This window comes from Astatotilapia calliptera, chromosome 1 (assembly GCF_964374335.1).
Source record: "Astatotilapia calliptera chromosome 1, fAstCal68.1, whole genome shotgun sequence".
NCBI lineage: Eukaryota > Metazoa > Chordata > Actinopteri > Cichliformes > Cichlidae > Astatotilapia > Astatotilapia calliptera.
In genome coordinates this window covers 14440396-14463505 of record NC_137422.1, presented here as the reverse complement: position 1 = coordinate 14463505, position 23110 = coordinate 14440396, and the positions used below count along the sequence as shown (strand labels likewise).

Below are 23110 nucleotides of genomic sequence, written 5' to 3'. Positions count from 1 at the left end.
ATCCATTTTATTTCCTCCCTAAAGTATGAGCTCTAATGTCTCATAGATCACTCTTGTCGCTGGCGTATACCTATTAAAATGTGCACTACGAATTAATTCACTACCCACTGTCCTTAAATGACAAGCCATGGGTGGCCTTAACGTCCACCTTATCTCTTCCCCTGGAAAGACTTAGCTTTGTGGAGCGTACACTGCATAGGAAAACGCCCACACAGGCACATGAGCCAAGTCAACATTAAAGTGTTTTTTTGCACTGCTGAATAAATCAAGTGTTATACAAATGAAGTTGGACTGATACCGTGAGAAGCTTTGATGGTTCCTGTCCAGCAGCATTCACATTACAAAAGAGGCATTTAATATTCGTGGTCAGTTTTTGGACGTGTGACAAGAGACAGTCTGCCTTTAGATGTAATTGTTCTGGGGCTTTTTTTTCTTTGCTTTGCTTAAACAAAATAATAACAATATTACTTGTACATAGATGTATAATAACCTCACAGAAAGATTGAGGGGTAACTATAAGCAAAGAGGGAGAATGTTAAATCTTTACATCAACCATCTCGGCTTGACAGATTCAGAGTTCTGCAGAGACAGCGGTCACTTCACAAAGTGTAACTGTTGCTGATGTGAGAGTGGTTTTGGAAAGTAAAACAATTGTTTTTGACCTAATGATCCTTTAGCTTAAAACCCAAGAGGTCACCGGGGTTGTTCTAAATCCTCCTGACGCAGACGTGAATTTACACATCCGCTTTCCTTGATTGAATTTCACCCAATAATTCTACAGATGATCTGGGTGTTGTCACGCTGTGTGATCGAGTGCTCGGAGCTAAGTTCAAGTCTGACGCCACACCTGAGAGGGTATTGCTGAGGTGTAGGTTGTAATGATGACCCAATTCTTACCCTAATGCTATAGTTTGGAGAAAGACAAAGCAGACCTATTTGAGGAACTAATGAGAGTAGATTTTGATGTTTGTCATTTAGAATGATTATTTTCTTTGTTCTGTGATTGCTAAAACTGGGAGAACAACTCATTAAAAACCATAATTACATATTATTTTTGCTTGTTTGAGTTGTGATGACTTAGACCTCAGAGGGTTAACTTGCTAATACCAAGAATGTGTCATTTTTACTGTGTTCAACATCCAGTTTACCTTGTTAACACTTCCTTGTTAGCCCAAACACAAAAACTGTTAATAGTTTTGCAATATTTAGGTGTTATGTAAAATATCTTGATGCATGCATCCAGGTAAGGAAATCCCAGAAAGCTTGATCGTGTTCACCTGGATGTCGTGTTTACAGTGGGAGAAACGTTTAATCACTCATCCAAGTGACTTCTTCAGTCACTATCACTCACTTGGATGAGTGACGAAACATTTCTCCCACCAAGATGATGAACACAATCAGCTTTCTGGGATTACATAAAGTACTTGACAAATTTTTTTGGAGTTGACGACAGGAAACACGAATGACGACACAGAATGTGATGGTTAATCAAGTAGAGACCTTTCACTGAAAACCACAAACATCACTCAGCTGGCGTCTCCAGAGGGAAAGTCAGGCCGAAATCTGTGGGCTATATCATGCATCACTGTTTGTTACCAAAATTGTGCCAACCCATTTAGTAAGTGCGGAGATGTTTTATCGGATAAGTGAAAACTTTGACCTGCTGATGGTTGCCGAGTGCTGTAGGCAAATTAAAGAGGATTCATTCTCCTCGCACCATGGATATTAAAGCACTCCATCCAATGGCTGTCAATAACTTTATTAAATAGCAAAAATCCCTTTTTTTGTAGGGACGGTAGAGAAAAGGGTAGGGGATCACTCAGAAGAATCCTCTTCTGAGGATCTTCTGAGCACCTATGTTGTTGACATGCTTCCTGCAGCATCCTCCATGTTGATGTATAGCTAATTAGAATAGATGGGATCTGTGTGGAAGTCATGCTTAAGCCATGAGTTATTTAAACATGTCCTCAAGGAAATATTGTCTTTCTGTATATCTACATGTCCTACTTATTCACTGTCTGTGTCAGGAAGACTAAGAGCATGCAACTCCCTGTGCAAGGAATGATGGGATATTTGGACCTTCAGAGAGACCCTTTGACAACATATTTAATTGCATCTTTGTTTTTGTCTCTGGTCTTCCAGGTTTGCCGGCATGTAGTGTTGGATGGAAGTAGAAGAAGGACATCAGCACATGGAATAAAGGGAGCGCAAAGGACATCTGAATACACTCGACTCAGATACTTAATAATTACAATAATAAGAGATATTTTTAAAAAGTCCAGAAAAGAGGCAGAGAGAGGGAAAGAGAGAAGCTATGGTGTAAAGGGAGTGAAGATGGGCTGTGGTCAGACGCTTGCAATGTTCCTCCTGGAGTCCACAGTTCACTCCACCGGCTGGTCAAAGCAGGAGTCTCCTCGCTAAAAACCCGAGCAGCTCATTTCACCCGCTGGAGGAGCCCTCACTCTCGGTGATGTAATGAATAAGTTTGAAGTCCTTGGCATTGTGGGCGAAGGTGGGTGGATTTTACACGGCAGATTTCACTGCATGCTTTAAAACTTGAAGACTTTATGTACTGTTGCTGGTAACACTGGGGTCATAACCAGTGTACATTTTAATGGGATTCAGGTGTCTTACACTGCACAGCTGAAACCTACACACATAGCTGTTGACAGAGAGTATATATCCTACTTTAGCATTTTTGAGCACAGGCAGATTTTAAAGGGGCGCATGAGCCTCAGAGTGTGGTGAAGTCTCCCATGGAGTAATGTCTAATTCGTTATAATAATAGCTTTGGTCATTAGGTCGCCATATTTATCTTAAAACAAAATTGTTTTGGGTTTTTTTGTTTGCATGTATGCCTGTTTGATAAGAATGCCTTTAAAGGTTTTACTATGAAGCCTCGCTCTTTCCCGTTTTGCAAATTGAAAACATCCCCTGCATATACCTGTTGTTTGGATCCTTTCCACAGCACTAATTTAATCAGTATGTTAACAGTCAAGCATGCTCACCCCTCTGCTGCTCAGTTTATCTTCTCTAACAGTCTCTGTTTTTATTCCTTAATCACGTTCAGTTGCTTCTATTCTGTGTGATTATCATCATCATCAGTGCAGTCCAACCCTTCTTGGTCTTGGTGCAGCAAACAAAAATATGAGTATGAATATGCAGAATCTGCAGGCACGGGGACAAGATTTTTGTTTAGACCAAACATGTTTAAGAAGGTGTTGTTTGCATACAGGTAAACAGCCAGTCCAAAGAATTGCACATTTTTATTCAATTAGATTTTTTCTTTGAATTTGTCTGCATTGTTAAATGATAACTTTCATGTGGGATAGGAAGTCTGGCTACTCCGGAAGCCCCAAAATGTTATCAGATGATAGCCAATGGGTTCCCATGCCTAAAGCCTCTAGCCTTCCTGGCCAGAAAGAAGTGCTGAGTTTGATAAGCACTGCTTAGAAAATCTAGTTTCAATTAAAATTACTTATTGAATTAAAAGACACTCCAAACTCAAGAGCAAGAACTGATTTGTAGTGCTGATGAAACTAATATTGCTTCAATCTATAAAACGCTGAATTTGCCATGTACAGGTAGTTCTAACTTTCAATGCTACTCTAGCCTTACTTTGTTCTTGGTTAGTATGAGATGATTTAATATAATCACTTGTTTTACTGCTTAGGATAAAATTAGCAGTGCCTGTCTGACAAAGACATCCTGTTTATAGATGAGAAAAGCACTGTATATGGTTTTGGTTGGAAGTGTTTAGCTTGGAGGATGTAAAATGCCTTATTAAGAAATCGTAGAAACCACACATTTTTCAGCACCATATGAGTATTGCTGAAATGTTGAATATGCATGTAAGTAATTCTTGCAAATCAACTTTGTGAAATTTTCAACAGCATAAATTAGTCTTGGTTTTTCGGAAAAGCTCATCCTTGATTCTGCTATTTTTATTCCTAATCGTACTTTTCTTTAAGGTTTATATAAATAAAATAAATAAAATTGCACTTTTAGCTGTGAGTGACTCTTAAGTGAGCCACACAAACGCCCTTTAATTAGCAATCCGTGTAGCTTCTGCTTCTTGTAGCCAGCAGCGTGATTTGCAGCTGATTTGACTGAGCTGGATCGACATGTATTCCTGCCTTACTGTAATGTGAGAAGACAGAGTAGCCAAGTGTTTATTCTGCTGTTGGTAATTCTCGCAAACTGTGATCTACACCAGCACTCGTTACTACATCTATCAAAAAGTTATGTACACAACGAACCGCAATAACAGTTTTCATACAGTTTTCTGTTTGTTTTTCTCATGTTAAAAGCTCTGTGTGTACACATTTTTCATACTTTACACAGAGTATGTTTTATATATACAGTGTAACCCTGGTGGCATATATTAAAGTTAACTGTTGTCTCTGCCAACTCGCTTTTTTATTGTATTGCCATTTTTCTTCAGCGTTGACACAGATGGGTTTGCTGTATTTTAAATGTATGCTATCACTAAAAATTGTTTCATCTTTTTCTTCCAGTGAAATTGTGTCTTTTTTTCTCTAAATACATCCTAATACCAATGTATTAGGGGTGCGATGGTACTCGTGTCGATATTGAACGTTCGATACAGTGCTTTCGGTTCGGTAAGCATATGTATCGAACAATACAAAATTTTTAATTTATTTTATCAACTTTCCTTCTGACGATGCTGTCTGTGTTGAGCGCTCGACAATGCAGCCTAGGCAGAGTAGTCGAACGCAGATTCACTGAGCGCAGGGCAAGCTAGCGAGACAGAAGTTAAGCTCTCCTTGCAAAATGGCAAATTGAACCTCCCCCACCTTCATTTAGATCTGGCGTTTGGAACTATTTTGGTTTTCATGTGACGTATGACCCTGAAGGTAAGCGTGTCATGGACTAAAGTAAAACAGTATGTCGGATGTGTCACGCAATGCTCAATTACATTTTTGGGAGCTAGTGTGTTAGTAAATGACTGCACATTTACTCCGACATCATCCTAGTGCAAAGACAAGTGGAAGCAGACAAAAACAACAAGCACTGCTACAAACTTTACCGCCGTTAGCACATGATTCTCCTTATGGGGACCTGATATGTTTAATATGCTGCTGAGAATATAGCCCAGAAGAAGCGTATAGTATAGCTTTTATTTTGGAAAGAGCCATTTCTCTGTAATAAACTCTCTTTTCCAAAGATGAGTGATTCCTCAATCAGATATATTTATTTTTTATTACTTTTTTGTTTCAGCAACATTAAATTTAAAAACTGTACTTTTGAGTTAAAATATATATTTATAATTTTAATAAATGACAAATTAAAAAAGCATGAACATTTTTTTTTGTATCGAAAAAATATCGAACTGTGACACCAAAGTATCGAACCGAACCGTGAATTTTGTGTATCGTTGCACCCCTACAATGTATGTAAACTTTAGTCAGCAAAACTATAAAGAAGATTTTTTTGTCATACTCATGAATCAGAGGTAAAGCAACTTCAGAACATTTTGTTCTTTGTAGACAAAACTCCTTCACAGTTGCTACGTTTTTCAAACGTGACAGAGAATTAAAAAAAAAAAGATCTGAATAAACAGCTGCTGCATTTTTAGCTTCTAATATTTTTTAAGTGTTTCCTTTTAGAATGCAGTTAGCTAAACAGGGAGTTTGAATGTTGTAAGGCTCTTTCTTAAGAATCTCCAAAAGTTGATTCTGTTCATCTGGACGTAGCGTTTTGTGGGAGAAACTGCAGGTTTCCCCGATCTTATAAACAGTACATTTGCATAATGACTGAAACCAGCCCAGTGAAGGAACAATGGGTTTAAGAATGTTATTTAGGAGTCACCATTCTCTCCTTACTGCTTATTTACACATTCATGTTCCTGTGATTTATCAAAGAAACACATTTGTACGTGTACTTGTAATACTGCTGGGACATTAAATACTCTAACTAGCACCACTCACCTATCGTTGTCCATGGAGAAAGTAAGAAAGGAATTATGAAACAACTTAAGTGGGTTTTTGAAATTCCCATAATCATGTAACTCATGCACACGCTTGTGAGAGGTCTGTGCCATTTATTGCCAGCAATTTATGTGTATTGATAAAATGTTTGTTTTACCATGTAAGTAAATCAACTTTGTAAAACTCTGGAACTGCATAAATGTTACCACAGAGACCATTTCTACAGTTTTTCTGTAAAGACAAACTATATTTCTACAGGCTTCTCTTCATATCTGCACCTCTTTCTGCCCCTATAGCAAACAGATAAATATTTGAATGAATCAAAAATCTTATGATAAGAAATATCATTATAAAAAAATAGGTTTTAATTGTTGTTGTTTTTAATTTCCTTTCACAAAAAAAAAGAAAAACAAGAAAAAAATAAACACTGAAAGTAAGTCCGAAAGCAAGCTAAGTGACAGATGGTGTCAAGGCAAAAGGGCATCATTCTCCGTAAGACTGAAGCTATAAAAATCTCTAAAACTCTGCACAGAAATCAGGCCATTGCCACAAAAACAGACCGATTCTGGCAGAAAGATAAGCAGCATTACCTAACCCATTACGTTGCATATGTGAGCTGAACAGCAAAAAGAGCAATTTGGAAAGACGTGGAAAACATTAACTTCAGCAAATGCGAGTCCAGCTGACATCCTTGCAGGACAGAGCCAGAGACTCGACTTCTGAAATATCAGCCATCATCCCAGTCTTGTTAAACTGACACAATCATCTGTCTTAGTAAAGACAGGAACAGGGACACGGTGTGTGTGTGTGTGTGTGTGTGTGTGTGTGTGTGTGTGTGTGTGTGTGTGTGTGTGTGTGTGTGTGTGTGTGTGTGTGTGTGTGTGTTACTTGTGAAAGGTATAGCTGTGAGTGTGTGTTGTGTGTGGGAGAGCGAGTATGCATGCCTCCGCCTCACCTATTAACGGCTGTTTCTCTGGTGGTTCTCACCTACTGTACTTCTTTTTCATGAACCTGTTTGTTTGAGGTTTGGAGGTCAAAGCATAATTAAGATGTCAAAACTTTAACACCACATCTGAGTCTCACTTTTTTATTGAGCGTTTGCATCTTTCTCTCCATTTCTTGTTGTCCAGGAGCATATGGAGTGGTGCTCAAGTGCAGGCATAAGGTAAGATAGTATTTCTGATTTCTCAGAGTCTTACAGTATGCCTGGTTTGTTTTATTGTGATGTAAAGTGTTTGGATGGTGGCAAACTTTCACTGAGAAGAATGGTACAGTGATGAAGACTGAAACAAATGTGACTGGTATGATGGTTAAAATACTCAGAAAACTACAATGTCAACAGTGATGTTTCATCCCTATTTCATCCCTGAAATGTTAGCTAGCGTGTTTTAACCCATTGTAAAAGCATACAGTAATGGAGGAAATCCTTTGCTTGGCTCTAAGTCGATATACTATGTAGACAGAAGTGCTGAGCCACCTACACATTATCAAGAGTAGCTGCTCAGTAATGGAAACGGATACCCTGAAGCTCCCAGCTCCCAGTTTTGTGCAGATGTTAATGCCGGAGAAGGTTTGGATGTCTGTAGAGCACTAGCAACTTTTACATACTATGCATCTCAGCATTCAGTGACCCCGCTCTGTAACTCCAGTGGTCTGACCCTTTGTCGCTGAGTTGTAGTGGTTCTTAGAAACTTCTCTTTTGCAATGTTATCATTTACAATTGAGGGAGGGAAGAAATTACAACCAGTGAGCTCTGTAGAACAAATCATTCTTTCACAAATGGTTGTAAAGCCAGACTGCATGGCTATGTGCTGGATTTTATACATCTGTGGCAATGGGACTGAAAACAGCTGAAAGATTACCACTACTTTTTTTTCCATATAAAGCGTCTGGTCTGTATTTTAACAACCATATTTCTGTAGCTTACAGTAGGGAGACAAGCTGTATAAGTACAGCTTAGACTTACAGGTCTAATTCATTTAATAAGGAACAGATCTGCTGTTTTCATAGAGAACATTTATTGATGGCTTAGTTTGGAAGATTCTGCTATTGCACAAAATCGACCAGCGAGCAATTATAATGCAAAACGAAATAAAGTTCATTTCGCTTTTCTAACACACCCACAGTTGGTCCATTTGTTTTGCAGACAATGTGCGTGGTCACAAATTTTGAGCTACAGACCACTGTGCTCATTGGCAGATGGCAAAATTTACCTCATGCACACCAACATTTGCAGCCTCACCAAAAGCACATCTCAAAGCTGTGAGGCTATTTGTGCTAGGGTACTTATACTTGCAATGCCAAGCAAGTGTTTATCATGCAAGTTATTATCATTTGCCAATTGTTATAAAACACAAGGTAAAGCTGAGGCAGATGGAACCGTTAGTATTGCATTTATGTCCTAAAAAATAGTGGAGAAAGTGGTTTATTTATCGGATGATGGGATGGATGAATAGACAGGGAATCCCTTTAGAGTGAAAGAATGGTTACAGCCACCTTAAAGGTAGATTAGAAACTTTAATGTCACCACTTGCACATGTGCACCCTCATATGAATCACTTACTTGGTGCTTACTCACTGTGTCACGCTGTAAGCATGAGTCTGAATGTTCTCTGACAGACATTGTTAGATCACGTTGGATTTTAGCGGTGACTCTTAAAACAAAGTTATTAAATGTGAGCCATTAATGTACTTTGTATGCATGAATGAAAGGGCTGAAGGTGTGACTCATCCAGCTGTGTCTTACTTAATATAACGGTGCGGTTTCAAGCTTATCTTTAGCTGTTATATGGTCCTATTACTTGTTTCTCTGCAGTCTGTTTATAAAGTAAATGAATTTTCTCAACATGTGAGAACTTTCCAAATCAAAATGATTACATTACATTGTTTGTCTTTTTGACTTGTAATGATTGGGAATTCTCAAACAAAGCTCAAAGACCTTTTTTACACTGTTGAAATTTTGGACTTTAGTCCAAATTTATTAAAACTGCTCTGCAAAACACTAGTGCACATGCAACCAAAGACCGCCTGCAGCTGAAGGACAAATTTTCACAGTGTGACTTCTAATAAGGCTCGCATGTGAATACCAACCAGTCAAAAGGAAATGAGGCAAAATACAAAGGGCCAGTTTTGTAATATTTGAATAAATTTTAGGAATGAAACATTTCCTTCCCAACCACGTCAAATCTCTCCTTTTTCTCTTACTGCCATCATGTGTTTAGACTCTCTGCATGGGCTTGTGGGCCAAACAGAAGAGTTGTGCAGTTGGATATGAGGGCAACTGGGTGACTGGGTATTTTGTCGCCATGTCAGGTGGGCGACATACACACCTAAGTTTGTGAATGTGATGACTCAAGAACAAGGCGACATGGGATTTTGAAAGTGATACCATAGGGGTGTCTGCTCGTAGGCTTGGGGGTAGCACTGGTGGTTGCCAGTATATATTTTAATTAATGCCACAATTCACTGGAATATACGACATGCCTCAGGAGGATATTGTCTGATAGATTTTATTGGACCCATCCTACACAATGTAACATTAGGTAAACTTGCATGATGATTGCTGCTACGCTGTTGAAAGTTATCTGCAAAATAAGTTGTAAGCTAACACACTCATTCAGTTAGCACCTTTTATCTCTACTGGTCATGTTAAATGTGTGCAGTCAGTTATCTTTATTAGAGTTTTTATATTGTCAAATCTGAAAGGCCCCCACGTAGTTCTGTGGTTTGGCATCATGCATATCCATTCAGCATTGTTTCTGTTGTTTTCTATTAGCGCCAAGAACAAGTATAGCCTAATAGTCAAGAAGCGTGAGCAGGTCACAGTGACAGCACAGCACGCTGCTACCTGTGCATGTTGCTTATATGCTGTGAATTTTGAGGGTAAAAAAATGTAACAAATTTACCAAAGACATATTTAATACCTTATTAATTCAGTTAGTAGGAAGTAGGTTGTTATTTCATCTTTCAGAAATAACAAAGCTTTTTGCTACGTGATCATAATTAGCAGCTAAATGTGCTTAAACTTACAGAAGGTAGTTGTGTAGATTAACCCCCTTCTAATGAAATTCTGTCCATTTTTGCAAAGTAATATGTAGCTATAGCTTTCAAGTCAACGTACAGTTGTTGTCCGAAGTTTACACACATGGACATAGAAGTCATGGTAACTTTTAAATTTGAATGATTTCTTTAAATTGTTTTTTTTCCAGGGTGAATGATTGTTGTTGCTGTATGCTTAATGACTTTAAAAAACAATTTAAACTTTCTCTAATTGGCTGAAGGACAAAAGTATACATACAGGCTGAACTATAGGTTTCTGAGTCATTTCTAAACAACAACAGAGTCCAAGAAATTCAGTTCAAACAGTTTACATAAGTACAACTTATTTGGATGTGTCAACACTTCGCCAGGGTCTGAAAAAGGACCCAGACTTTTACCCTCCAATGAGAAGAAATGTGCAGATGTTCAAAAACAACCCAGGAACTGCTGAGTCTCAAGGCTGCTATGAACTGGAAACTGCTGAAACACCAGCGTCGCTGTCCACTGTAAAGCCAACGAAGAAAGAAGCTGCTCAAATGGACAAGCCAAATACCTTCTGAAGAAAATTTTATGGTCACACGAGACAAAGACTAAGATTTTTGGACACAGTGACAAGAGTAAAGGTGAGTATCTCAGGCCTAAGAAGACTATAGCAACTATCAAGCATGGTGGTGGTAGCATCATGCTTTGAGGGAACAGTGGATGGAATAATAAAGGCAGACTACCTCCAAATTTTTAAACTTCAGCCCAAATCAACAAAACTTGGACATAGTTGTATGTTCCAACAGGAGGACAATGATCCCAAACACATCAAAACGGGTTCTGGAATTAATAAATCATTCACGTTAACATAGGCTTCTGGAATGACTTTCCCAAAGCCCTGACCTCAGCTCTACTGAGAATTTTTAGAATATAACCAACTAACTGTGCCAAGAAGAGTGGTCAAATATCCAGCCAAAATATGCAGCGTTATTGAAGGTAGTTTATGGCTACCAAAGCGTCTGCTTGACTTACAACTTGCTAAAGGATATTTAACCAAATATTAATGTGAGTGTATCCATATATATGTGTGAGCCTGTATGTATACTTATAACCCTTTGTGGAGGAAATGCAAAAGAAATTCAAACTGCACTCAATTTCTTTTTTTTCCTTTTTTTGGTGAATGTGGTGACTGTGAATGTATGACTGCAGCTGTAGTTAACGAAAAAAGTTCAATATTTGCCTCTTAAATAAAGCAGTACTTAGTGTAAAAGCAAATTTTGTTACTGTTAATTCAAATGATTACGGTAATTTCTTATGAATGACAATTGTGTTACGTAGTACTTCGTTCACAACCACTAGTTATTCATTTATAAAAATGGCACCTAATGTCTAACCCAACTTTGTCTAAAGTGATGAGCTTGATGTTCAGAAAACATGATTTTCAGTCAGTGGTTTTAATTAGTTTTAGTTAGTGTGATTGTTTATTTACGATTTTTATTTATTAAACCTTTAAATTCACAATATAGTCTTCTCCAATAAATCTCACCTCTTTTTACATGGTGCAGTACAATAACCAGACAGCCCATGTGAAAGTACGATACAGACACAGTGGTTTGGATTGATAGTCAAGTATTTTCCATTCGTCTTTTCAGATTTTTGTATTTTATGTGTTCATTGATCAGGCTTATTTAGGGCTTTTGAATCAGTCTTAGGCAAGTTGACTGCCGGTATGCTGAGTGGAGCACTGATGTTTTAGAAAGCAGGAATAATGCTGTCAGCTACAAACAATGCAGCTATTCAAGCACATTAGTCAATAAACTTGGAAGCAATCTTGGAATATAAAAACATCTGTGGATGAATCAGCATGTTACAATTGAACACACACACACACACACACACACACACACACATTGGTATCCTGGCTTGGTCAGAGAGGAATGGGGTTAATGGCGGATTACTGCAAATATGAGCACCTGTATTCAGACATTCATTAATAAATAGACCTTAACGAAGAGCTTAATTACACTGAAACTAACAAAGGGGGCCCTTTTTGATAAGCACTGATGTGGTTTACATGTGAAACAGATTGCTCCACGCTGTGCCTGTTGAAATAAATTTTCGGGGCTTTCTTCAATATAAACATTAAAGCAAATTTAAAGATTAAAGAAGCTAAATTGCACATTGTTTTTAAAGACACTTTACGCTTAGATGTGCAGAAACATTGAAATTGCCATCTGTTTAGTGACAGTTTAAAGTTACTTGACCTCCTTATGTGTTTGGATTCTATGTGTCTATAATTTGTACTTTTTTGATATTGTCAGTGCACACAGAATAGGTTTGTGGCTATTTTGTGATTTTTTTTTTTTTTTAATTGTCCTCAATGTTTCGGTTGTTTTTAACAGACAGATAATTGAATGTTTTTGATAACTGAATGTTTAAAGGCAGACTTAGCATTGAGTACTCAGGATTGGTTGGTGTTTTCCCTGTAGTCTATTTTACTACATACCATACAGTCTGAGCATGTTTCATCCAATATATCCTATCATTATGACGTCCTTACTTTGCTGTGCTTCATAAAACTTTCAAAAAAGCCATAAATTATACATATTGAGTGACATTCTGAATATGCATATACTTGCATTCTGAGAACATGAACAAAATGACACTGTAAGTAGAACACAGTGGTTAGGCAGGAAGTTGAAATTCAAAGAGGGACAGATAAAAGAGAAGCTAGAAGAAAAATCTGGGAACCAGATGTATTAACATGCAGGATGCAGCTGAATGTAAATTTGGACAGCGCCTCATCTCTTAAGCATATTGGCCTGTTGTGGAGGAAGGCTTAAGTTTTTTGGCTCTTTGTACTGTCTTTGTGCTCTAAAGATAAACCCTGCATTTGTGAGAGAAATGTTTGTCTACCCGTTATGGCAGAATCCTAATATGTCTAAGAGACACAGAGAAATGCCAAAGCATAGTAAATCCCAGTCAAATTAAAATAAATCTTTTTGGTGGCTGTAGCTAAAGAGGTAAGGCAGGTAATCTACTAATCAGAAGGTGACTGCTTCAGTCCGCATGCCAAATATTTTTGAGCAAGATACTAACCCCAAGTTGCTCTGATGCATCCATCAGAGTGTGAATGTTAGAAAGAAAGCACTTACGTATAGAAAAAAGCGGTTGGGTGAATGAGGCGAGTTGTATAAATGTGCTTTGAGTGCTTCAGTAGAGTAGAAAAGCACTGCATACAGTAAGAACCAGTCCATTTACCATTTACCAGTAAATTACTTTCCAGTGGTTATTGGTACTGTTTGTATTATTGTATGCACTTTAGTCAGACACAAAGTGAGAGACAGAGCAGGAGAGCAAAATACCACTAGAGCATAACCATTACTCTCCAAGGTTTATTGTACTGTATTGATTACTCCATAAAAACCATTCTGAGTCATTAACTTTTAATTAAATATGATGTGCATAAAATATCTGAGGGACTAGTGAGTGATAATAGTGACTTTTAAATTCCAAGCGTTCTATATGCATTTTTTGGGTGGTAGAAAACAAGATATGAGCTTAACAGTAAAGGTGACCCTAACTTAATGCACAGAGGTGAAAATACCACCTAACTTAGCTAATATTTTAGCTTTACCATCAGCGTACTCGTTCTGCTGTCGAGTCTCATTGGCAGGCTTGTTCAGTAACAGAGCTCACCTCACAGTATGCCTGCCTACATAGGCTATGACAATGTTCAGTCTTTATATTAATTTATTATAGCCATGATTTTAAAAGATGACCTTTCTTTACACTGTGGTGTGTGTGTGTGTGTGTGTGTGTGTGTGTGTGTGTGTGTGTGTGTGTGTGTGTGTGTGTGTGTGTGTGTGTGTCACAAAGTCCACTCTGGCACAAGAACAGTTAATATTTCCATGCTTGCATAGCACAAATGAAACAGCTAATAACATAGCATATCTTTAAAATTCAGTATTTTTCTGTCACAGACTTTTTTTTTCTTTCTCTGGACCACAGATTTGTTGTTTTCAGCAAATCTCCATTTCATAAGAAATTAAATACCAGCTGTCAAAGTGTGGGTATGTTAAACTGGGTATTGCTTCCCTTCCTCTGGGTTACTAAGAAGTGACATGTGACATGTTTCTCATTTATATGACAGTGTAGGGATTCATTTTCACACACACTTGGAGCCAAAGATTCAGACCATTGCAATAAAAGCTTTTTAGCTTTGCTGCAAGAGAGCAGTTATTTTTACTTTTCTCAGCTGGAAGCAGGGCAAAAGAGAAAAGGGTAGCTGAGGGAGAGAGACAGAGAAGCAATGTGTGAATGTGTGTGCGTGCACGATGGAGAGAAGGAGATGCAGAGGGATGTATCGAACAGGGAGACTACGCTGATGGTAAATGGGTCACCCTGTTAGGAGTCTTCAGCAGACCTGCGTGTAGTTAAGAGAATCATGCCTGCAGGCTGTATGTGCTGGGCTAAAACCTTACCCGGTGACACAGGAACTGTACAAGGAAGGAATTAAATGCATTTTAAATGTATGTTCATTTGTAAATTATATATGCTTCACCTCACAGTATGCATTTGATGGCACATATAATTAGTCTAGTGAACGTGCGCCAGCGTTTGTGCAATGTTCCGCCACTTTATGCAAGTGTTTTTATTAGCGTATGTGGGTGTGTGCATAGAAGCTTGTGTTATCTTGAATTTGTGTTTTTGGAGTGACAATAGCACAACCTACACAGCCAGTGTTTCCTGGTGCCTATACAGGATCTCAGTGCAGTGCTGGAGGGCTGAGAGGACTTGTTAATTAATTACTGGTAGGCGACCAGCAGAAAATTCATCAGTGACTCTTTGATAATTGATTACTTGTTTAAGTGGTTTGTCACATTACAGTCCCATTCATTTACTGGTTATAGATTCTCACGCAGGTTTTACTTGAATTTCTCCGTTTAAAATCTTTGTGATCAAAACCTGATGTGTTAATTTCACTTTTCAATCCAAAGCAATTTGAAAGCATAATAATAATTGTAAGAAAAAGAAAAAACTAGAAAACAAAAAGACGTACATTTCTCAGGAAATTTTGAGTGTCCCAATGCACCAGCTGGCCATGAAGATGTCACCACAAGTAAGAGCTAACCAAATAATAGCTTTGGGGAAGCTGTAAGACATTTTAAGGTCAAGATTTAGGTAGCCAAACATAAATAAATAAATGAATGAATAAATAACCGTGGATAAAAAGAAACAGGTGTGGAATGGTCTTTAGAATATGAAAGGAATTTTATTCTGAAAGTCTAAAGCTTTTGCAGGCATCCTGTTTTTACAGTAGTAGTCATAATTGAAAGAATAAAACCCACTATCCTTTTCAGCCCTGAAAAGAAGCTTTACTATTTGCAAGCTTTTATTTTGACAGTCTAGTACTATTTAGCTAGTCTTTTTAGAAATGAGAGACAAAGTGTAGACATTTGTCTCTCCCATGTCCAAGTGTGAAGGAGACAGGAAAGAAGCGTATTAAAATGGAATTTGGTTATTGAGTAGGTCTTATTTTGAAAGGCCAAATTTTTTAAACATATCCTGCTTAAACCACTATGGCATCCACACAATAGTCCATTATATTCATGCATTACTGTAGCGAGTTTACATCACAAAATGAAGTACCTTGAGCCAACTGTTGTTGTGATTTGGTGCTATATAAAAGAAAAAAAAGAATTGAATAGCTCATTATATACAGAAGAGCCAGCATCATTTATGAGCCCCAGCAATTGGCTGCAATATTTGTTGTTTGCAAGCTTTTATTATGAAGGACACACTTTGCTTAGAGTCTGATTTTGAAGGTGAATCAAAATTTAGACAGTCTGGATCATCTTCCCTCTCTTTGCCATCCTTACAGCAACACTTATTCAGTCCAAATGACATCCTGATGTCCTTGCTGTAGATCCTGATGAGATATATCAGTGAGTCAATGTCTCACTTGCTCCTGGCATACAGCTTGATGCCATCCATGTACAGGAGGTGGCAGATGGTCATTCAACTCCCGAATGTGTGTCTATAACCACTTGCTGTGATGAGCTGGCTGAGGGTGTTGAGGCCTATACAGCACAGCAGCAGGAACAGTGTATCACCTTGATGTAATCTGAACTTTGATGGTGACTTGTGCAGTTAGCATGGAGTTGTTGTCTTCCAGAGATTCATTCAGTACCTGATGAAGGCTATTAGTACACCATTAATCTTTTATAGCACCAAACACTCCCGTAGTCCATGTAAGGCACAGGCTTTCTTGCAGTCAGTCCAGGCAGTGCTCAGGTTGGTCTGCCTGGTCTTAGAGTCTCTGACTCTATCGGTGAAAGGGTCTTTGGAGAGCAGGCCGTTTGTTCTTTTGAACTCTGCTTCTCTGCTTTATCTCTTCAGACTAGTAGCCAGAGGTGTGAGACTCTGTTTGGCAGTTTTGAGAGCCTCAGTTACGGAAATTTTGTACTTATCCATGGGCTGCTGGCAGTGGAGATAGTAACTATGGCGGTGTTAACATCGTCAGATAGGATTTTGTTAATGAGCCCCAGATATTGTACAACTGTCTTGAGTCTGGCTAGTCTCGACTACTGCTCGGTATTGTTCCTTTTGAGTTGTCTCCTCGGGATCCTCAGCTCACTAACTGCTTCCTTCTTTTGACGTTAAAGCACTGAGCTATCGGCTGCTTCTTGGTCAGCATGACCTTCTGCTGATCCATAGGTTGTACCTCTTGGGTCAGGGGGGCATTTAAGCTTTGCTTTTTTATGTACTTTGTGTGACTTGTTTAAATCAGCAGCAGCAAATTAGCAAAGGTGAGGCTATTTTGGAGTGTGCTGACATATCTGTGGTTTCAAAGGTAAATCAGTGCAGGTCAAAGAGCCCACACATGAGCACAAGTATCATCAGCGCTTTAGATATTGCTACCACAGAGCTCGAAATGTCCCATATGGTGCATGGCTGCTGGTGTGTGTGTTTTTGTCTGTCTAGTAAACACTGTAAAGCTCCCAGTTTGCTCTTCAGATTTTTCCCCCCTTGGCTAAAATCTCTAACTTTACTCTGAGGATTAAGTGCTGTCAGAGCTGTAAATCCTTGTTGTTTCATTTCATTTGCCTCTCATGTAAAAATCTCTAAACAGACAACTTTGTACTGAAAAAACGCACAGGCAGTCAAACGATTTGTTTGTGTGAGCAAAAGCACTACAAATGACGCGTAGCTCATCATCACGCTGGCTTTTCCCCACACTGAGGCCGATTCTGTTGCCTATTCCACAGAAAACAAAAGAACAATAGCGGGACACAAGAGCGGCCAAGGACACTGCCCAGTATGTTGTAATTCTCGTAGAGCCTCTGGGTATAGCATCAACACCAAATAGACAAACAATGTCATGTTGACTGCAACAAGACTTTTTGCTTTATGTTGTGACATGCACAACATTTGCTTTGTATCATTTTATATGAGGTAACACATGTTGAGAGACACTGTATCACTAGTAGCTTTAGCTTCAACACAGACGCTAAATAAAACAATTAATGCATGCAGCGAGAAGGACTGTGCTAGAGTCATGGAGATTCCACTTAGTCCTAAAATTGCTACTTTCTTTCAACAAAGTAGGCCTGGTGTTTGATTTTCAGTGAAAAAAGTCAGGCTGTTGCATTATATGACTGCAATATTATTGTATGTAGGGGAAATGTAATCACCTAGCATCAAACAAGCTGGCACACATGTAAATCACTGCGTTTACCTCTGAAAAATCATGCATTTTCCATCCAATAGCATGCTCCAGTCCATACAGTACAGAGTCAAGTTCCTATGGTATAGACTGAGGGTCCATCCTTTTGCAGTAGTTGCTAAGAGGCTTTTTAAAGTGTGCTTCTGCTGGGCCATGGCAGTCTAGCAGCAGCAAAAATCTGCGCTTGTGTTGTAAAAATTCAGCAAGGTCAATCAAGCAACCTGCAAGAAGCTGAAGGAGGCCTAAGAGCGTTTTAGCTATGCCAAAGAAGTGCTGTTTTGTCTGTCCGTGTGTATGTGCGGACTTGTGTGCATATGTGTGTGAGAGAGATAGCCCTGAGTAAAATAACTGAAATGAGAGCACCAGCATCGCTCTTGTTTTGGCACTGCCACGGCAACTTTTCCTTCTTAATGTTAGGAGTGGGCAGGAGTGGAATTTAAATGTCCTCTCTCTTTCTTTTTACCTTTTTTTGTCGTTGTTGTTCTGCAGATACTTTCTATTTCTTACTTCTTCTTTGATCTTAATGGTCTTGTGTCGTATAGGTCTGGTTGTTGAGGTGTTTGTCTTTGTCTTGGTAAGTGGCTTGATTTGACTTTTATCCTCATGTCTTCACAGGAAACCAATGAGCTGGTGGCGATTAAGAAGTTCAAAGACAGTGAAGGTGAGTGGAGTGAGCCAGGAAGTTAGGAGAGAAGAGAGGAGCTGCTGTCTAATTTCTGCTGCTTTAATTTCCGAACAGAAAATGAGGAGGTCAAAGAGACCACTCTTCGGGAGCTGAAGATGCTTCGGACACTGAAGCAGGACAACATCGTCGAGTTGAAGGAGGCTTTTCGGAGGCGGGGGAAGCTCTACCTCGTCTTCGAATATGTTGAGAGGGTCAGTTCAGCGACTGCGTCGTTATCATTTGACTTCGCACACGTTCCTCCTCTCTGCTCTGCCGTATCTAGATTCCTAGCCTACTTCTAAGTTTCAGGATTTTGAGACTGCTCACTTAAGCATTAAAAAGTGTCGCCATGGCAACATATGAACTATGCTGTTGGTGAGTAATGGTATTCCCCACTGTGTTGCCAGGGTACCCGGCCAAGTGTTTATTTTATGACAGGTTTTATTTTCATGCTGTACTCTAGTGATTTAGCATGGTGTCCCCTCTCACCCCCTGTCAGGGCTAAAATAAAAAAAAGAAACAAAAAAGAAATTAAAGGTTAACACCATTAATATTTTTAGAGCACACTTTCTAACAGGGAATTTCTTGCACCTTGCAGAATATGCTGGAGCTACTAGAGGAAATGCCCAACGGTGCTCCACCTGACAAAGTCCGCAGCTATATTTACCAGCTCATCAAAGCCATCAACTGGTGTCACAAGAATGAGATTGTGCACAGAGGTGAGGAAGTGTCACCCGGTCTAATGTCACATCTGGAAATCACACTTTTGTGATTCAATAATGATTCAAAAAGGAGGAATTCAGTTCAAATTATGTGGTGTACATGAGCATGTTGGTTGAGCCTTTCCACACATCAAGAATAGTTTGCTAAGACAAAGTACTGTCATAGGAGGGAAACTGAAGCTGTAAAAAATGTATATTGTTGTCTTGTATTCATGTTACGTATTCATGTAGTAGGACAGCATTTGAAGCATATTGTTAATGCCTTTTTCTTCCAGATATTAAACCAGAGAACCTCCTTATCAGCTCTGAGGATGTTCTCAAACTTTGTGACTTTGGTGAGTCTTCTTCGGTTTTTTACAGCAGCCAGCCATGTGTCACGGTGCTGTAAGGATTTAGAGTCTGTGTGCAAGGCAGTAAAAACTCCCAGACCATGCACATTTCGCTGCTCGAGTGATGATAACTGCTTTTAAAATCAAGCAAACTCTTTAACACAGTAAATCGCTTTCAGCTGCCGATTGATTGTGATTATTTGAGTTTTTGCAGTTATGTCTGTGATTGCATTGTGCCCATTTTGGTTTTTTGGGCTTAGTTCGGTGTGAAAAATCCCACCTTTAATTTGTCACCTTGTAAGTTGTATATCAGAAGGATCAATTCTGCCATTTGGGAAGCAGCCAAGCAGCATTTCAAAGTGCAGCCTGCTGGGTTTTAACACAATTAATCCGCCAAAGAAGTCCAATTAGTGAAGCACCTATTTTCTCTGTAAAACACTAATAAAGTGCATTGATATGACACGTCTTTGCCATTTTACTGTTTTCCAGGTGTGTGTTTTACATTAGCGTCAGTATCAGCAGGGTCACATGGTTAGTTAGCGTTGCATAATTGGCTAATGCAATGCTATTTAGTCAGCTGGGGTGAGATTTGTTTGTTATTCACTGTTGGAGCTGGCGTTCTGTTTATTGTGACTTTTTTATGATTAAAATGGACTCTCTGTACGACACTTTTCCAAAGCACAGTCTCCAACTGCCTGCAGTGACATAACTAATTAGTTTGATCACATGGGAAGACCGTGTTGTTACTAAGCTGTCCAAATTACTTGAACACTGAGAGTCCTTTTTTTGTTTTTAATTGATCTTTGAAAGAGTCTAAATTGTATATTATCACACTTCAACGTGATGGCTGTGTAACATACAGAATCAGGTGTACGTGATTTATTGAATATCTGTTACTCTGGCTCAGGTTTTGCTCGTAACCTGTCTGAAGGAACAGATGCCAACTACACTGAGTATGTCGCCACAAGGTGGTACCGCTCACCTGAGCTGCTGCTGGGGTGAGTTCCTGTGTGTGCATCTGCGTGTGCATGTCTGTGCATACATGTATATATGCAGGAGCTGAAGTGAGAAACATGAAGCGAAGGAAAGAGCACACAGCACAAGATATGTTTCTGTGTTTTTCCACAGAGGGTATCAGCTTTTCTCTTGTGATACCACCGTACCTTAAACAAAATAACACAGTACTGGTCTCATTTTCTCAGCTAATACTCATTCATTTTTGCATTATATGTTTAATGTATCCGCTCGTGCCTACAGCCTGACACGAATAAATGCAAGTTATAGCAGAAATCTTATTATATCAAAGCAGCTTTAAATAGAGATCTCATCTCATTACAAACTGAGGCCAAACTTTCCAAAGATCCCAAAAATGTCCAGCTGCATTTTCTGGAATAACACGAAGAAGAAGAAATGAACACGATTTTAATCTGTTTAAACAGGAGGCCAGTAAAAATAGACTTAAAGTGTCTGGGCTAATGTGAGACTTATTTTATTGCATATGTACCAGCATGCATTCATCAGTATAAATAAAATGTACCAAGAAAATATCCCCGACACCATTGACAGGTAGGAAGGATCCATGCTTTCATGATGTTTATGCCAAAATACTACAATCTGAATGTCACAAATCAATCTTCTGTTCTAGTGAGTTCATGTGAACTGTAGCCTAATTTTCTTGTTCTTAGAAGAATGACAACCAGTGTGGTCTTCTTCTTCAAGATTCAGCATATTGTGAGGTGTTCCTCTGCATACCTTGTTTGTGGTTATTTAAGTTACTATCAGCTCTAAGCAGCCTTGCCGTTCTCCTCTGGTATAAACAAGGGGTTTTTGGTGAGAGAGCTGCTGCTCAGCATTTTTGGACCACTCTGTAAACCCCAGAGATGGTTGTGTGGCAAAATCCCAGAAGATCAACAGTTCCTTAAACATTTTTCCCCCATTCTGATGCTCAGTTTGAAATTCTGCAGCTCGCCTTGACCATGTCGACGTGCATAATTGCATTGAGTTTCTGCCATGCGATTGGCTGATTAGATATTTACATTAACAAGCAGTTGAATAATTTTTTTTCCTAACAAAGTGGCTGATGAGTATGTGTAAAAGACACTGGAACTATAGATTTTTTTCCTTTTAGAGTGAATCTATTGTCCAAGCAGCAGGCAAATCAATAAATATGAAAATCTTGTAAAATTACTCTTAAAAGAAAACTATTAATGGATGTTCAGAAATGAAGTCTGTGCTTTCACTGTGTCTGCAAATAGGCTGTTTTTGTTTCCTTGTAAAAAGCGGGCTTTCTCTCAAACAGCTCAAAAACCGTACTGAACACGATTTCATCTTTTTAATTCGTCCTATATTCTTTTATAATTTAATGAAAATTGACAAACCAATTTCATTTTTAATTAGTTCACTACTGAAAGCGATGTATTCATTCCGTTCAGTCTAAGAGACCTCAGCTGTAAAAGCTAGTTAAATATGATTCGACATGCTCTATATCTGGACCTTTACATGACACAAACACTCCCAAATCCCCAGTAAGTCTAACTGGATTGTGTTTATTTGGGTTTTATTACATCTGGGCAAATATAATAAACATTACTGCATTATGCTGAATAAAAGTTGACAAAACACAAAAGTTGACTGATTATTGCCTGTATGATAACTGTCACCCACTTAGTGAGCTCTAACTGCATCTCTGTGTGTTTTTGAGCACGAAATTAAGCTAACAAACCTTTTTTTAATGTAATTTCACTGTAAAAATTTTCATTTCATTTCATTTCTTTAATTCAGATGGCTGGAAAAACAGTCAGTGATTCATCTGCTGCATTATGACATGAGCCACCATGCACACACCATACCCACAGATCAAATTTCACTTTCCTCGTGGACTTCTCTTGCCGATGTTGTTTTGGTGCTTTTGCTGCATTTAATGTCCATTCTAGCTTGGAGACAGCTGAACGTCATCTAGCCTCGGTTCTGTAGCCTGATTTAGTAAATGCCCTGGAACATTTATTGAGACAGCGTTTGAATGCCGCCCACTCAAATACTCTCTCCCTCCAACACCACCTCTCCTCTGCTTCTCTGCTGCCAGATCTCTCACCATTTCTCACCAGACTTCTCAGCTCTGTTCCCTCAGAAATGACCATCTTCTTTATGAGCTTCTCCATCAGAAACACAACATCGATCGTTTTATTTTAATTGCACCACCTCCGTGAATTCTATCACCCCCGCCTCGCTGTCACCCCTCTCATAATCGTCTCCTCTTCATTCGGGGACTTGGTTTTTACCCTTTTTCCTCGCCATTTTCATTTCCTCTCTCATTATTATCACCCTACCGTCTAATTAACGAGGTCTTTTTGCTGTATTTGATGATTACATATTTGTCTGTTTTTCTCCGTCTCAGGGCTCCTTATGGAAAGGCGGTGGACATGTGGTCGGTGGGGTGTATCCTCGGGGAGCTGAGTGATGGACAGCCCTTGTTTCCAGGGGAAAGCGAGATTGATCAGGTTGGTGAGCCGAAACAAGGGTGAAGCGTATAGCTAATTAAACAGGCTGACTGAAAAACAGAAATAGCTTTTGATGTAAATAAATCAAAACCTCACATTTCAAAGTCCTACTGTGTGATGTTTAAGGTGGGCTGACAGGTTTTATCTATTTATTTCAGATTGTTATAAAGGGAACAGGCATTCATAATATTTGACGCT

General features: G+C 38.9%; 1 protein-coding gene across 7 annotated transcripts in view; it reads left to right on the top strand.

The window, feature by feature from the left end:
• cdkl5 (cyclin dependent kinase like 5) overlaps nt 1-23110 on the top strand; it is a 44039-nt gene that overhangs the window by 1147 nt on the left and 19782 nt on the right. For all 7 annotated transcript variants that reach the window (XM_026164194.2, XM_080288936.1, XM_026164211.2 and 4 more), the window contains exons 2-9: nt 2143-2512; nt 7082-7116; nt 18316-18361; nt 18440-18576; nt 18963-19083; nt 19362-19421; nt 20323-20413; nt 22810-22912. In XM_026164194.2, coding sequence (XP_026019979.2) covers nt 2476-2512; nt 7082-7116; nt 18316-18361; nt 18440-18576; nt 18963-19083; nt 19362-19421; nt 20323-20413; nt 22810-22912 — 630 coding nt within the window. In that variant the 5' untranslated portion in view covers nt 2143-2475. The remainder of the gene's footprint in view (nt 1-2142; nt 2513-7081; nt 7117-18315; nt 18362-18439; nt 18577-18962; nt 19084-19361; nt 19422-20322; nt 20414-22809; nt 22913-23110) is intronic.